The sequence below is a fragment of the Myotis daubentonii genome, chromosome 16 (assembly GCF_963259705.1).
Source record: "Myotis daubentonii chromosome 16, mMyoDau2.1, whole genome shotgun sequence".
NCBI classification, from domain to species: Eukaryota; Metazoa; Chordata; class Mammalia; order Chiroptera; family Vespertilionidae; genus Myotis; species Myotis daubentonii.
Window position 1 is genome coordinate 4,819,020 of NC_081855.1, and position 14,076 is coordinate 4,833,095.

The 14,076-nt window shown below is 43.3% G+C and overlaps 1 protein-coding gene across 6 annotated transcripts in view; it reads right to left on the reverse strand.

The window, feature by feature from the left end:
• ULK2 (unc-51 like autophagy activating kinase 2) overlaps positions 1-14,076 on the reverse strand; it is a 109,994-nt gene that overhangs the window by 34,644 nt on the left and 61,274 nt on the right. For 5 of the 6 annotated variants that reach the window (XM_059668452.1, XM_059668451.1, XM_059668455.1 and 2 more), the window contains exon 14: positions 6,248-6,308. In XM_059668452.1, the coding sequence (XP_059524435.1) occupies positions 6,248-6,308 (61 nt within the window). Of the gene's footprint in view, positions 1-6,231; positions 6,309-14,076 lie in introns of all 6 variants that reach the window. The other variant, XM_059668453.1, reaches the window with a different exon arrangement.

Below are 14,076 nucleotides of genomic sequence, written 5' to 3' on the forward strand. Positions count from 1 at the left end.
GTTATTTGTTGACTCGATGACAGCCATTCTGACAGGTATGAGTTGACACCTCACTGTGCTTTTAATTTGCATTTCTCTGATGATGAGTGATACAGGCATCTTTTCATTGGATATTTTTTAACCTATACATTGTCAGGTTCTAATATCTTCCTGCTAATCACCAAAGGGAAATTAAAAACACGGATAAAGCCGAAACCGGTTTGGCTCAGTGGATAGAGCGTCGGCCTACAGACTGAAAGGTCCCAGGTTCGATTCCGGTCAAGGCATGTACCTGGGTTGCGGGCATATCCCCAGTAGGAGATGTGCAGGAGGCAGCTGATCGATGTTTCTAACTCTCTATCTCTCTCCCTTCCTCTCTGTAAAAAATCAGTAAAATATATTTAAAAACAAAACAAACAAACAAAAACACGGATAAAAATGCCCTAAGAAGTAAACTTAGCAACCTTGTAACTCAAGGCACTCCTCTTGGAAAATCACAAGCAACCAGCTAGCTGGTCTTATACCTCTGGTGCCTCCCCTGCCTAGAACATCAGGAGATGAACAGCCACGGCAGGTGTTCCGTAAATGTCCCAGTTACTGAACAGGAGCTTCGAGCAGGCTACCCAAGGATCTTCATGAGAGCGTCAAGGGACTTAGTGAGACTTTCAAGGATCTCAGTGAGAATGTCAAAGACATGAAAAAGGACCAGTCAGAAATTAAGCATACACTAACTGAAAGAATAATTTACAGGGATTCAACCGTAGAGTAGAGGATTCCTGGAATCAAATCAATGATTTGGAATATGAGGAAGCAAAAAACACCCAATCAGAAGAGCAAAAAGAAAAAAGAATATAAAAATATGAAGATAGTGTAAGGAGCCTCTGGGACAATTTCAAGTATACCAACATTAGCATTATGGGGGTGCCAGAAGAAGAGAGAGAGCAAGATATTGAAACCTATTTGAAGAAATAATGACAGCCCTGGCCGGTTTTGCTCAGTGTATAGAGCATTGGCAGGCAGACAGAACGGTCCTAGGTTCGATTCCAGTCAAGGGCACATGCCTGGGTTGCAGGCTCAATGTCCAGTGGGGGGCATGCAGGAGGCAGCCGATCAATGATTCTCTCTCATCATTTACGTTTCTATCTTTCTCTCCTGTGGGAAACCACCTATTGTCTTCACTAGCAGAGAGGTGTAGACAGAGAATCCGGAAGGCTGGTGACCTTTGAAGCCCTAGCAAAGGTCAGAGCTGTGCACCACCTTTGTAAATCCAGATAATGGTAGCTGAAGCAACCTCCCCCCCTTTAATCATGTAAATCCTTATTGATAAGAATAGTCTGTGTGTCACTGGAACATCCCTGCCTAAGGGCTATACTATGGGTGGGTCCCGAACCAAATAAAAGCTTGGTGTGGCCTGAGCCCCAGTGGAAGTCTTTCCTCTTGAGTTGGACTTACCCGCCTGGCCCCCATTATTTCCAAATTATCTCCTGTCTTTTCTCTTTCATTTGTGTTCGGCTCCTCTTCCAGATCCTGAACCCTGAACCACATGGGACGTGGAGGGAAACATTTACCACACTCTCCCTCTCCCCTCCTCTCTGAAATCAATAAAAATATATTTAAAAAAGAAAAAGAAATTTTCTTCCCCTACCTGGATAGAGAAATACACTTACATGTCCAGGAAACACAGAGATCCCAAACAAGAGGAACACAAAGAGGCCCACACCAAGACACATCATATTTAAAATGCCAGCGGTTAAAGACCAAGAGAGAATCTTAAAAGCAGCAAGAGAAAAAGCAATTAGTTACCTATAAGGGAGCGCCCATACGGCTGTCAGAAACTTTGCAGGCCAGAAAGAAGTGGCAAGAAATATTCAAAGTGATGAAAAGCAAGGACCTACAGCCAGTATTACTCTACCCAGTAAAGCTCTCATTTAGAATTGAAGGTCAGTTAAAGAGCTTCCCGGACAAGGAAAAGTTAAAGAAGTTCATCACCACCAAACTAGTATTACATGAAATGTTGAAGGGTCTTCTTTAAGAGGAAGAAAAGGAAAAGATTAAAAATATGAATAAAATGGCAATAAATATATATCTATCAACAAATAAATCTAAAAATCTATAAAATAAACGAACAAGGAATCAAATGAACAAAATAAACTGATGAATAAAACAGAATCAGAGTCAAGGAAGGGTGGGGGGAGAGATTAACCAAAGAACTTTATATGCATACTAGTAACCCATCGCGCGATATCGCGTGCAGTAGGCCACCCGCCGCTTCCGCCAGCGCCCACAGGAGCCTGGAGGGAGCTGCACCGCTTCCGCGGAAGCCAGGAGGGACCCGTGCCGCTTCCCTGGGAGGCAGGAGGGAGCCACGCTGCTTCCGTGGGAGGCGGGCCGCTATCTCCCCTCCAGGCCTGCCGCGGAGGCTGCAGGTTGGCCCCCGTCCCTGTCCCTGTCTGCTCCGGCTCCAGGGGTCCAGCCCAAGCCAGGGCACGGTGGCTCGCTGGCCCCGTCTCTGTTCCGGTCTCCGTTCCAGGCCTCACCTGTGCACGCAACCTCCTCCTGTCTGGTCCTGATCTAGCATCCTGGCCTAATTTGCAAATTTTTTAATATATATATTTATATTTATATTTATTTATATATATTTTATATATTTATATTTATATATAGAATAGATATGCATTACCAATTGACACAGAGAGTAGGGTGGTGAACACCTGAGGCAGGGTGGGAACCATGTGGAAGGGGGAAAAGGAGGACATCTGTAATACTCTCAATAAAAAAGACTTAAAATAAATTTAAAAAACATTAACTCAAAATGGATTAAAAATCTAAACATAAGATCCAAAAGTATTAATACCTAGAAGAAAACATAGGGAAAAATTTCAAGCCTAATCATTGTATCAGGCAATGATTCTTGGATCTGGATAACAAAAAATAAACGAATGGGACTACATAAAATTTTAAAACTCTGTGCTCAAAGGACACACCAATGGAGTGAAAAGTCAACCTATGGAATGGGATAAAATATTTGTACATTGCATATCTGATAAAGAGTTAATATCTAAAATATATAAAGAATTCCTACAACCTGACAACAAAAAATAACCTGATTAAAAAATGGGCAAAGGACATGAATAGACAATTTCACCAAAGATGATTTACAGACCAAGATGGTGGCATAGGTTAACGCCGGAGTTTGCTGCTTTGAACAACTACTTCAAAAGTGAAACCAAAAAACGGAAGGGACATCACCCAGAACTACAGGAACGCTGGCTGAGTGGAAGTCCTACAACTAGGAGGAAAGAGAAACGCACACGGACACTCAGAGGAGGCACAGTGCTGAAGTCAAATTCTGAGGTGCGGAGTGCGTGGAGCGGGCTGGCGGCGGAGGGCGCGGTTGTTGTTTTCAATCGGGAGGGAGTCGCAGACTCTGAGCACCAGATCCGGGCGAGTCTTTAGGGACCCAGACCCAAACGGGAGAAGCGGGACTGTCTGGCTTCGGTCAGAGCGAGTGCAGCTTTCTCTCCGAGCTTTGCAGCGGGTGCTGGGACTCAGAGAGGCAGAGCCCCTTGGGACAGGACTGAGAGCCGCCATAACTGCTCTCTCCGGCCCACCCTGTTGATCCTGTGCGACCCGCCCTGCCCAAGCCCTGCACAGAGGCATTTGCCGGATAGCCTCAGGCAAAGGCTAGATTAGCACCTCCCTAGAGGACAGAAGTTCTCTCACTGCTGACACAGCTGATTCTCATAGCCACTTGGCCTGGAGGTCAAACCCTCCCTGGAATTAGCTACAACAATCAAGATTTATCTATAAGATTGCGAACAAAGACCACTAGGGGGTGCACCAAGGAAGCATAACAAAATGCGGAGACAAAGAAACAGGACAAAATTGTCAATGGAAGAAATAGAGTTCAGAACCACACTTTTAAGGTCTCTCAAGAACTGTTTAGAAGCTGCCGATAAACTTAATGAGATCTACACGAAAACTAATAAGACCCTCGATCTTATATTGGGGAACCAACTAGAAATTAAGCACACACGGACTGAAATAACGAATATTATACAGACGCCCGACAGCAGACCAGAGGAGCGCAAGAATCAAGTCAATGATTTGAAATGCGAGGAAGCAAAAAACATCCAACCGGAAAAGCAAATTGAAAAAAGAATCCAAAAATGCGAGGATAGGGTAAGGAGCCTCTGGGACAGCTTCAAGCGTACCAACATCAGAATTATAGGGGTGCCAGAAGATGAGAGAGAGCAAGATATTGAAAACCTATTTGAAGAAATAATGACAGAAAACTTCCCCCACCTGGTGAAAGAAATGGACTTACAGGTCCAAGAAGCGCGGAGAACCCCAAACAAAAGGAATCCAAAGAGGACCACACCAAGACACATCATAATTAAAATGCCAAGAGCAAAAGATAAAGAGAGAATCTTAAAAACAGCAAGAGAAAGAAACTCAGTTACCTATAAGGGAATACCCATACGACTGTCAGCTGATTTCTCAACAGAAACTTTGCAGGCCAGAAGGGAGTGGCAAGAAATATTCAAAGTGATGAATACCAAGAACCTACAACCAAGATTACTTTATCCAGCAAAGCTATCATTCAGAATTGAAGGTCAGATAAAGAGCTTCACAGATAAGGAAAAGCTAAAGGAGTTCATCACCACCAAACCAGGATTATATGAAATGCTGAAAGGTATCCTTTAAGAAGAGGAAGAGGAAGAAAAAGGTAAAGATACAAATTATGAACAACAAATATGCATCTATCAACAAGTGAATCTAAGAATCAAGTGAATAAATAATCTGATGAACAGAATGAACTGTTGATTATAATAGAATCAGGGACATAGAAAGGGAATGGACTGACTATTCTTGGGGGGGAAAGGGGTGTGGGAGATGTGGGAAGAGACTGGACAAAAATCGTGCACCTATGGATGAGGACAGTGGTTGGGGAGTGAGGGAGGAGGGTGGGGCGGGAACTGGGAGGAGGGGAGTTATGGGGGGGAAAAAAAAGGAACAAATGTAATAATCTGAACAATAAAGATTTAATTAAAAAAAAAAAAAGATGATTTACAAATGGCAAACAAGTATATGAAAAGATGCGCAAAACCACTGACCATTAGAGAAATGCAAATCACAGCCACAGTGAGATATCAGTGCACACCCATTAAGGAGATGACTATTTAGGGGGAAAAAGGTGGCTATTATCAAGGGGGAAAAAATAACAAATGTTTGCAAGGATATAAAGAAATCAGAACCCTTGTACACTGTTGTAGGAATGTAAAATGGTGCATCCATTATAGAAAACTGTATGGCGTATCCTAAAAAATTAAAAATAGAATTATCATATGACCCAACAACCCCACTTTTCAGTATATATCCAAAAGAATTAAAGCAGGGTCTTTTGCCCGGCCGGCATGGCTCAGTGGTTGAATGCTAACTTATGTACCAGGAGATCATGGTATGATTCCCTGTCAGGGCACATGTCTGGGTTGTGGGCTTGATCCCCACCCAGTGAGGGCATGCAGGAGGCAGATGATCAGTGATTCTCTCTCATCATTGAGGTTTCTCTCTCTCTCTCTCTCTCTCTCTCTCTCTCTCTCTCTCTCTCTCTCTCTCTTTCTCCCTTCATCTCTAAAATCAATAAAAATGTATTTTTTAAAAAGCAAGGTCTTTTAATTAACAGATATTTGCATATTCACATTCATAACAGCATTATTCACAAGAGCCAAGAGGCAGAAGCACTCCAAGTGTCCACAGACAGATGAATGGATAAGCAAATGTGCTATACACCCACAATGGAATATTACTCAGCATTAAAAAAGGAATTCTGAGACATACTACAACATGGATGACCTTGAGGACACTGTACTGACTGAACTAAACCAGTCACATAAAGACATATTGTAGTATTCTACTTATATGAGGTTATAGAAAGTAGTCAGATTAATAGAAATAGACATCGAATGGTCATTACCAGTGCAGGATGGGGGGGAATGGGGAGTGTTGATACACAGAGTTCTGGGTTTCAGTTCTGCAGGATGAAAGAGTTCTGCACAACACTAAATATTCTTTACTGAACTGTAAACTTTAAAATGGTTAAGATGGCAGATTTTATGTGTTTTATTCCACAATTATATATATATTTAAAATGATAAATTGAAAAACAAAATAAATTTTAGACTCAAGAACACACAAAGTTCTATGACTGTACTTACAAGAAAACCAAAATATAAAAAATATTTTAATTACTTATGTGTAAGCATACCCTCCAAACACCAAGAACTCATTTGAAGCTCGTCTGCCGGCAGTTCCCATTGGCATATCATCTAAAGGAGAAAGAGAAGAAAAATGTAGTCAGTTCTGCTGTACTGGCTACTTAAACGTAAACTGTTCTACATGATTATTAGCATGGACGAAAGGGGCCACATACTAAATCTGACAAGCTCAGGGGAGGCCTGCATGGCAGGACTTGCAAACTCAGATCTAAAGGAACCACATAGAATGGTCTGAAATCAAAACTTCCTGACTACAAGTGAGTCATGGCCAATAGCCCTGTAGTCGGCCGGCATCTTCCCTGACAGAGGTCAAGCTTTACCTTACCTGAGCCTGCCTACTGTCTCTTTGCATCTAGGATAACATACCTTTGGAATGTCAGGGTAACCCCTTTTTCCAGACCCTTCAGGGCACAACCTCCCACCAGAGCAGGAGCCCACAGAGCCCCTCATTGTTATCCTGCTCCCCACATACCATCTCCATGTGTGTAAATGTTAACTGTTTACTATGCCCACCAATGGAAGGAAGCATGTGTCTCTAGGGCTCACTAGTACTTTTTATCCAATCCCAGAGATTTCCTCATTTTGCTTTCTCCCGCCTCCCTAAGCAATCACCAGTGGACCTCATATGATTCCCTTACACCTTCTACTTTGGTTCTAATGTGTAAAATAAGGAGCAAAGCCGCTGTTCTCTGGAGCGTTTTCTCAATCCACTGAGGTTTTGCTTCCTCAGTGGATTTGACAGCAGTTTGGCTCAAATAAACTCATAAAAATTCTCTGCAGGTTTGGATGTTTCTTAGTTGACATTAGGAAACAATTTGAGTACAATCATTTGCCTACATGCAATTTCGTCCATGAGTAACAACGGGTGAACACAGAACACTGTAAGCAGCTGAATTCACAGGTTGCAAGCCTTTCAATTCCCACTTCTATAAGCAAATATCAGGTCTTACCAAGGTAAAGTGTCACATTTATTGTAGTTATGTATTTCTTCACCACTTAACATGTGAAAACACTGTGCTGTTTTTTTTTTAAACTGTGCTGTTTTATTGTGTTCCTTTTTATGTCACTGACAAAAGTTTTGAGTATTGTATCCCTTAATCTCAATTTGCCCATAAACTCTGCTGTTTTTACTGAACTCTGCAGGTTATGGTGATTTTTAGGAACATACATCACCTTCTAGCACAACTGATGGTAAACAAAGTCTAGCTCACTCTAACACTGGAGCACCTCCATCCTCCTGCATAATAAATACTCTCTTGGGTCTTGCATGGGTTGTTGAACAAGCTGTCATGGAAACTGGAGCCTCTCAGAGTCAGAAGCCTAACCTCGAGGCTTGGCTTCTCCACTGTGGCCGGACCAAAGGCCTGGGTCCCAGGTGCCAGAGGAAAACCAGGGCCGGCAGCCAGGGGAAGGAAGGCCTATTGCGTGAATCTTCATGCAACGGGCCTCTAGTCTATCTAATAAAAGCCTAAGTGACCATTACGGCGGAAAGACCACAACAACTGGTCACTATGATGCACACTGACCACCAGGGGGCAGACGCATAATGTAGGAGCTGCCCCCTAGTGGTCAGTGTGCTCCCACAGTAGGAGCGCTGCTCAGCCAGAAGCCAGGCTCACAACTGGCGAGTGCAGCAACTGAGCGCTGAAGAGCCAGCGGGTGGGCGGTAAGGAGCAAGGGGTCCCAGACTGCGAGAAGGATGTCCGAGTGGTCATGGACTGTGAGGGGGCGCAGGCCAGGCTGAGGGGCCTCCTTCACCCCCAGTGCATGAATTTCATGCACCGGGCCTCTAGTAATTAATATGTATTCATGTGAAATCAATGTTGACCAAATAATATACATTTTTAAGAAAGTAAACTTTTCTGCTAACTGGTACTCAAAAAGGTGGAGGGGTCACAAAAACCCCGCTGACTCATCCTGAAGGGGAACTGAGAAATGCATTTATTTGGCACATCTCAGGTCCCTGCTCTAAAGAAGATTCTATTCTAGTAGTGAAAGAGGGTGATCATGTCAGAAGTGGTAAGAGGTTTAAGGAAAATAAATTAGAATAAAAGAATAAAGACCAGTGGGCAAGGAAGCAGTTCTATTTTAAAGACAACAGTTCCCTATAGGGTAACAGAAGAAAAGAGTAGATGGGGCAGGGATAGAAGCTAGATTTCACTAAGTGTCCTTCATTTTGTAGCTTTGAGTTTGAAACCATACATAATTATGAAACAAAATTAAATTTAAAAAAAAGAACAATCCCTAGAAATCAGAAGTAGAATGTAGCAAGCAAAGGAACCTAACCATATATTAATTTGATAGCATAATCACCAAAATAGAGACAGACTAATAAGCCAGGACAAGCAGAATAGGGAAACTGAGGCAAATAATTAAATAGCAGTTTGCAGTCACCTAGAAAATCTAGATGCCAAGCAGTTGGCCGCCATCTAGTAAATCCTATCTTCCCTAAACCAAGGACACTTGAGAGGCATAAATGGCTCATACTTCTCCTCCCCAACCAGAGGGCAATAGCTTAAATCACCCTACTCAGGGAGACAGAGCAGAAATCCAGTGAGTGCCATTTTCCAGCCACACCCAAGGACAAATGAAGACACTAAATCTCATTTTGATACATCAGCATAAAGCTGATGACTATTCTATTGATCCTCCCCTAAAACCTCCCAGCCTTTAAAACCCCTCAAAACACAGGCCCTAGTACGCACTCTCCTTCCCAGGAGCACTCCCACTCCCCTCTTGTTCCCCCACCAGCATGTACTTCCTAAACTCTAAGGGACCCCACAAGGCTTGCGGCCAGGGCAGCAATGGGGAGTGGCAGTTGGTCTCAGGCTACCCTCCCGAACCTGTCCCCAAAGCCCCCTTTTCTCTCACTTCTTAGTGAGCCAAAGCAGCCCGGCCAGCCGAGGCTCATTCCCGCCCTTCCTTGTGTGAGGTCCCCAGCGCTAGCAAACGTTCTCTAACATTCACGGGGACTTGTGATGTGAAATCTTTCCTGCACCGAGCCAAGAACACACTCATGGGCAGCCGGCTCTAGGCAGACCCCTCAGGGCCAGGTCCCCTTTCCAATAACAAAATGAATTTTTCAAGAGACTGTAAACTTGGTGATTTAATTAGACATTCCTAATGGTATTATCCTAAGGACAAAAATACCCACAAAAAGTTTTTGTTTTTGTTTTTTAATTTTTTTATTATTGCTTAAAGTATTACAAAGGGTATTACATATGTGTCCATTTTTCCCCCCCCCGCCCTTGACAGTCCCCTAGCCTCCCCTATCCCCCAGTGTCTTATGTCCATTGGTTATGCTTATATGCATGCATACAAGTCCTTTGGTTGATTTCTTACCCCCCTCCCTCCTGCCCCCCAACCCTCCGCGGCCTTCCCGCTGCAGTTTGACAATCTGTTTGACACAAAAAGTTTTTAAAATGTTTTTTAGTAATCATATTATTTTGATACCATGTTGTTATTTTGAAACTATAGGGGGAAAGGGAAGGAGAGATTAGAGCCTAAACTTACAAGGGCAAAAGAAGAGAAAAGTCAACAGCCACAAAAATTTGGAAGCTAAAAGTTGATGTAAGCAGTGTTTGACCTAGTAGGCCGAAAAAGCCCACAAGTACCATCTTATCAGATTCACAAGAGGCTGGTCAGTAGTAGTGCCGGATCCCCATATAGGAAAAGACCCAGACAGGGGGAAGCACAGGTCTCTGAGCCGCAGAACGCCAGGCAGAGGTGAAGGCAGCACGATACAGATACAGCGAGAAAGGGGGTTGGTAAGTGCCATCTCACACACTGACTACTGAGACCTGCAGCCTCTCCCCCGTTGGGCTCCCCCACAGGGCATCAGGTACAGACTCTTCAGGCAGAAGACGGGGCCGAGTCTTCTCTGGGACCCGAGAAGCCGCTCACAAAGGAAGCTCTCCAAGGCAGTGACTCAGCCTTACCACCCGAGAGGCTTACTGTTCATAAGACCTGCAGGGCTTTCAAACTACGTTTTAATTTTCCATTCTTAAATATGAGCATACAACAATCACCAAATATCCCAGGAAAGAATCTAATACGAAGCCCAGACTCCAAAACAGGTAGGAAAAAAAAGAACTACAATATTTTTCAAGGAAAAGTTAAAAAATATATATATAATTAATGACTTCAGAGATAAAACAAAATATTTCACCCTAAGGTAAGAACAATACTACTCAAAGGAGGAAAAAAGAGCTTCAGAAAATTCAAAATACGAGAGCATAAATGAAAAATGCAATAGAAGTGTTAGAAAAAAACATTAAGGAAATTTCCCTAAAAATGTAAGACCAAAAGATGGAAAATCAGACCCCCTCCCCCCCCCCCCCCCAAAAAAAGAAAGAAAATCAGAGAAGGGTATTCAGGTATCTGTTATCACTTTTAAATTGTACAGATGTTTTTAAATATCTTATATGGGTTCTTCCCATATCTATTTTCCCATGTAAGGGGCTTAAAAGTCATCATTCCAACCTAACAAGTAAAAAGCTGAACAGACTGAAAAGTCAACAATTCTTGGATCCAAAAGAGAGGGGAGGACACAGGGCAAACCGATGCCCCCAAGATGAGTCAGACAGACAAGCCTAGGGAGCTCGGGCTTACCTGAGGAGAGAGACTCGCCAGCAGAAACCTCCCTGGAAATCAGGGCCAGGACAGGGAAGCTTGAACCTAATTGACAATTTGCTGGACACGCAGTGCAGACAACTCCAAGAGTTACAAACCCCAGAGGACCCAGTCAGAGGGAATCAAAGTATTGTCAGATTTAAGTCTAGGAGCTCAATCAGACTCCCACAGTGAATATCTGAGAAAGATCTCTTCTTGCTTCCAGGAGGGAAAGGGGAAAAGAAACATTTTTAAGTCAGAGCAATCCGAGATTATTAACAAGGCCTGCCCTTGGGGAAAACTATTAATCTGCTCAGGTTAAACTCAGAGCCAACTGCCCCGGGGGAGGGGAAATACTCAATGCCAGCCCCTCCGGCCATCCTGTCCCACCTAAGGCAGGAGACTCAAGACTGAGCCTAGCCACAGGACCCTCCCCTCAAGCCCCACCACCACATCACTAAGGCCTCTTTACAGCAGTTCCTTTCCCCTATACATCAAGTGTAGCTATCAAGAAAAAATTACAAGGCATACCAAAAAGCCAAAAATAGTTTGAAGAAACAGACATGGCAGGGATCTTAAAGTCACCAGGCCAGGAATTTGCAACAACTGTAATTAATGTGCTACGGGTGTTCCCCGGGAGATGAGACCTCGGTTGTTGTCTTCTTGAGGGAAAGATCTCAATCAAGAGACAACGTGCAGAAAAGCAAGCAAGAATTTATTGGCCGCAGCAAAAATAACACTTAGCAGAGTGAAACAAGGAAGAGCATAGAAGCAGCAGCAGGAGAGCCCAGGCTAGGCTGCTCGGGCTCACCGAGAAGTCAGAGAAAGGGGGTCTTGGAGACAAGCTCAAGGGGTAAGCCCGGGATGAGCTGCCACTGTTGCTGCCCTTTGCTCCCCTGGGGTCCCTTAGAGGTAGGGACACGTGCCTGTGGGGGAAGGAGAGAGGGAAGGGAATGGCAGGGCATGCCCCTCGAGGGAGAGCACCCTGGGAATGAGCTGAAGCTGCCCATTACTCCCTTGTTGTAAGTCTCTTGGGGTCCCTTAGATGACAGGGGCTAAGTGGAGGGGAGGGGAAGGACAGCACGGGTGTGCTTCCTAGAGGGAGAGTGAGCTGGGACCTTCACTTTCAGGGGTTTAAAGGCTGGGCATTTAGGGGAGGTCTTAGGGGCGGATCAATAGAATATTTATCAGCTTTATGCTGATATACCAAAATGAGATTTATTCTCTTAATTTGTCTGTCCTTGGGTGTGGCTGGCAAATACACTAACTGGATTTCTGCTGTCTCCCTGAGTAGGGTGATTTAAGCTATTTGCCCTCTAGTAGGGAAGGAAAAGTGCAAACTCTTAAGTGTCCTTGGTTTAGAATAGACAGAATTTGCTAGGTGGCTGCAAACTGCTTTATCTGTCTCAGTTTCCCTATTCCGCTTGTCCTGGAGTTTTCCTAGCTTCTTACTGTTCTATGACAATGGCTCTAATGGAAAAAGTAGACAGCATGCAAGAACAGAGGGGCAATATAAGCAGAGATGGAAATCCTAAGAAAGAACTAAAAAGGCAAGAGATTAAAAACAAAACAAAATTCTGTAACAGAAATGAAGAATGCCTTTGATGAGCTTATGAGGAGACTGGACACAGCTGAGGAAGAATCTCTGGGCTGGAGAATATATCCACAGAATCCTCATAAACCGAAAAACAAAGAGACCAAGACTTAGAAAACAAGAACAGCATATCCACGGTCTGTGGAACAGCTAGTATAAAACATGCTTAATGAGATTACCAAAAGGAGAAGGAATGAAGCAAATATTTAAAACCATAAGTAATGTCAGACACCAAGGCACAGATCCTGAAAGCTCAGAGAAGACCAAGCGAGATAAATACTTAAAGCAAGTACAGTCATGCATTACTTGACGACCCTGAGGATGCATTGTCAGGCGACTTCACCATCGTGGGAACGTGAGAGTGCACTTACAAACCCTTGATGGGGTAGCCCCTACACACCTAGGCTATACGGCATGTCCTATTGCCAGTAAAAGACAAAAAACAACTTTCCCTCCAGCCCTCTGGGTTCTTGGGTGAGACATCCTGTAGTAAAAGACAGATTAACAGAGGAAAAAAGCTTAATAACATGGGAGAGACCCAGGAAAACTGAGTAACTCACCAAAATAGCTGAAGCCACCACCTTAAATACCATCTTCAAGTGAAGACAAAAGAAAATTCTCAGGGAGGAGAGTCAGTTATGGGAGGTTACCAGGAAAAGCACAGGTTAACAAGAGTACGGTTGTTGAGCAAATTTCAGTCCTTGTCTTCTGAGCTGATAGAATATCTAGAGATAAGGTCATCCCCCGCCTCTTCCTGACAACCTCACAATGAACACCTCCCTTACAAATATCTTTTATAAACGGTAACTTTTACCATGTCTGCTATTTCTTAAAATTAACCAGCCAAAAAGAATCCTTATGCCAAAGAGATATATTTTGGGGCAAAAAATTCTGTTTCCCTACAGCTCCCAGACTGCAAATCTTTACAGCATGTTACTGTATTGAATACTACAGGCAACTGTAACGTAACGGTAAGTATTTGTTAAATATGTTGCTCTGAGATGTTACAAGGCTAAGACATTGCTAGGCAACAGGAATTTTTCAGGTCCATTATAATCTTACTAGTGGCCCGGTGCACGAATGTGTGCACAATGAAAGGAAATTAATTAGAAGAAATATTTTAATATTGCTATTCGCCCTTTCTCTATAATAGAAGTGTCAACAAAATTCATAAACGACAATGACATATTGAAACACATGTGTGCGATTGGTGCCAGCAAGAGCTTTATATTTATCGCACATGCACAAGTCAACTTAGCCTTTTATAGATATAGAACAAACTTGCTTAATTAGACCTGCTTTCTGATTTAGCTACGTTTTCCAGCCCAGTGAAGCACCCTAACTTCTCTTTCAGGTAACTGTCAGCAACACAGCAGTAAATATCAACACAAAGCAGATTATTATTGTAGATCACGCAGGGAGAACAAAGGGTAAAATATTTAGCTGAAGCAGTGTTTGACTATATTCTGCACAGTGAGAAAACCTGAAGTCATTTTCAAGGTCCACCATTTCTTACTTCTTTTCAGCCAGGTCAAGTTTCTAAGCTTTCTAAATCTCCATTTTCTGGCTAATGTAAAGAAAATAGGATCCCACCAAGTCTCCTATCTACCCACT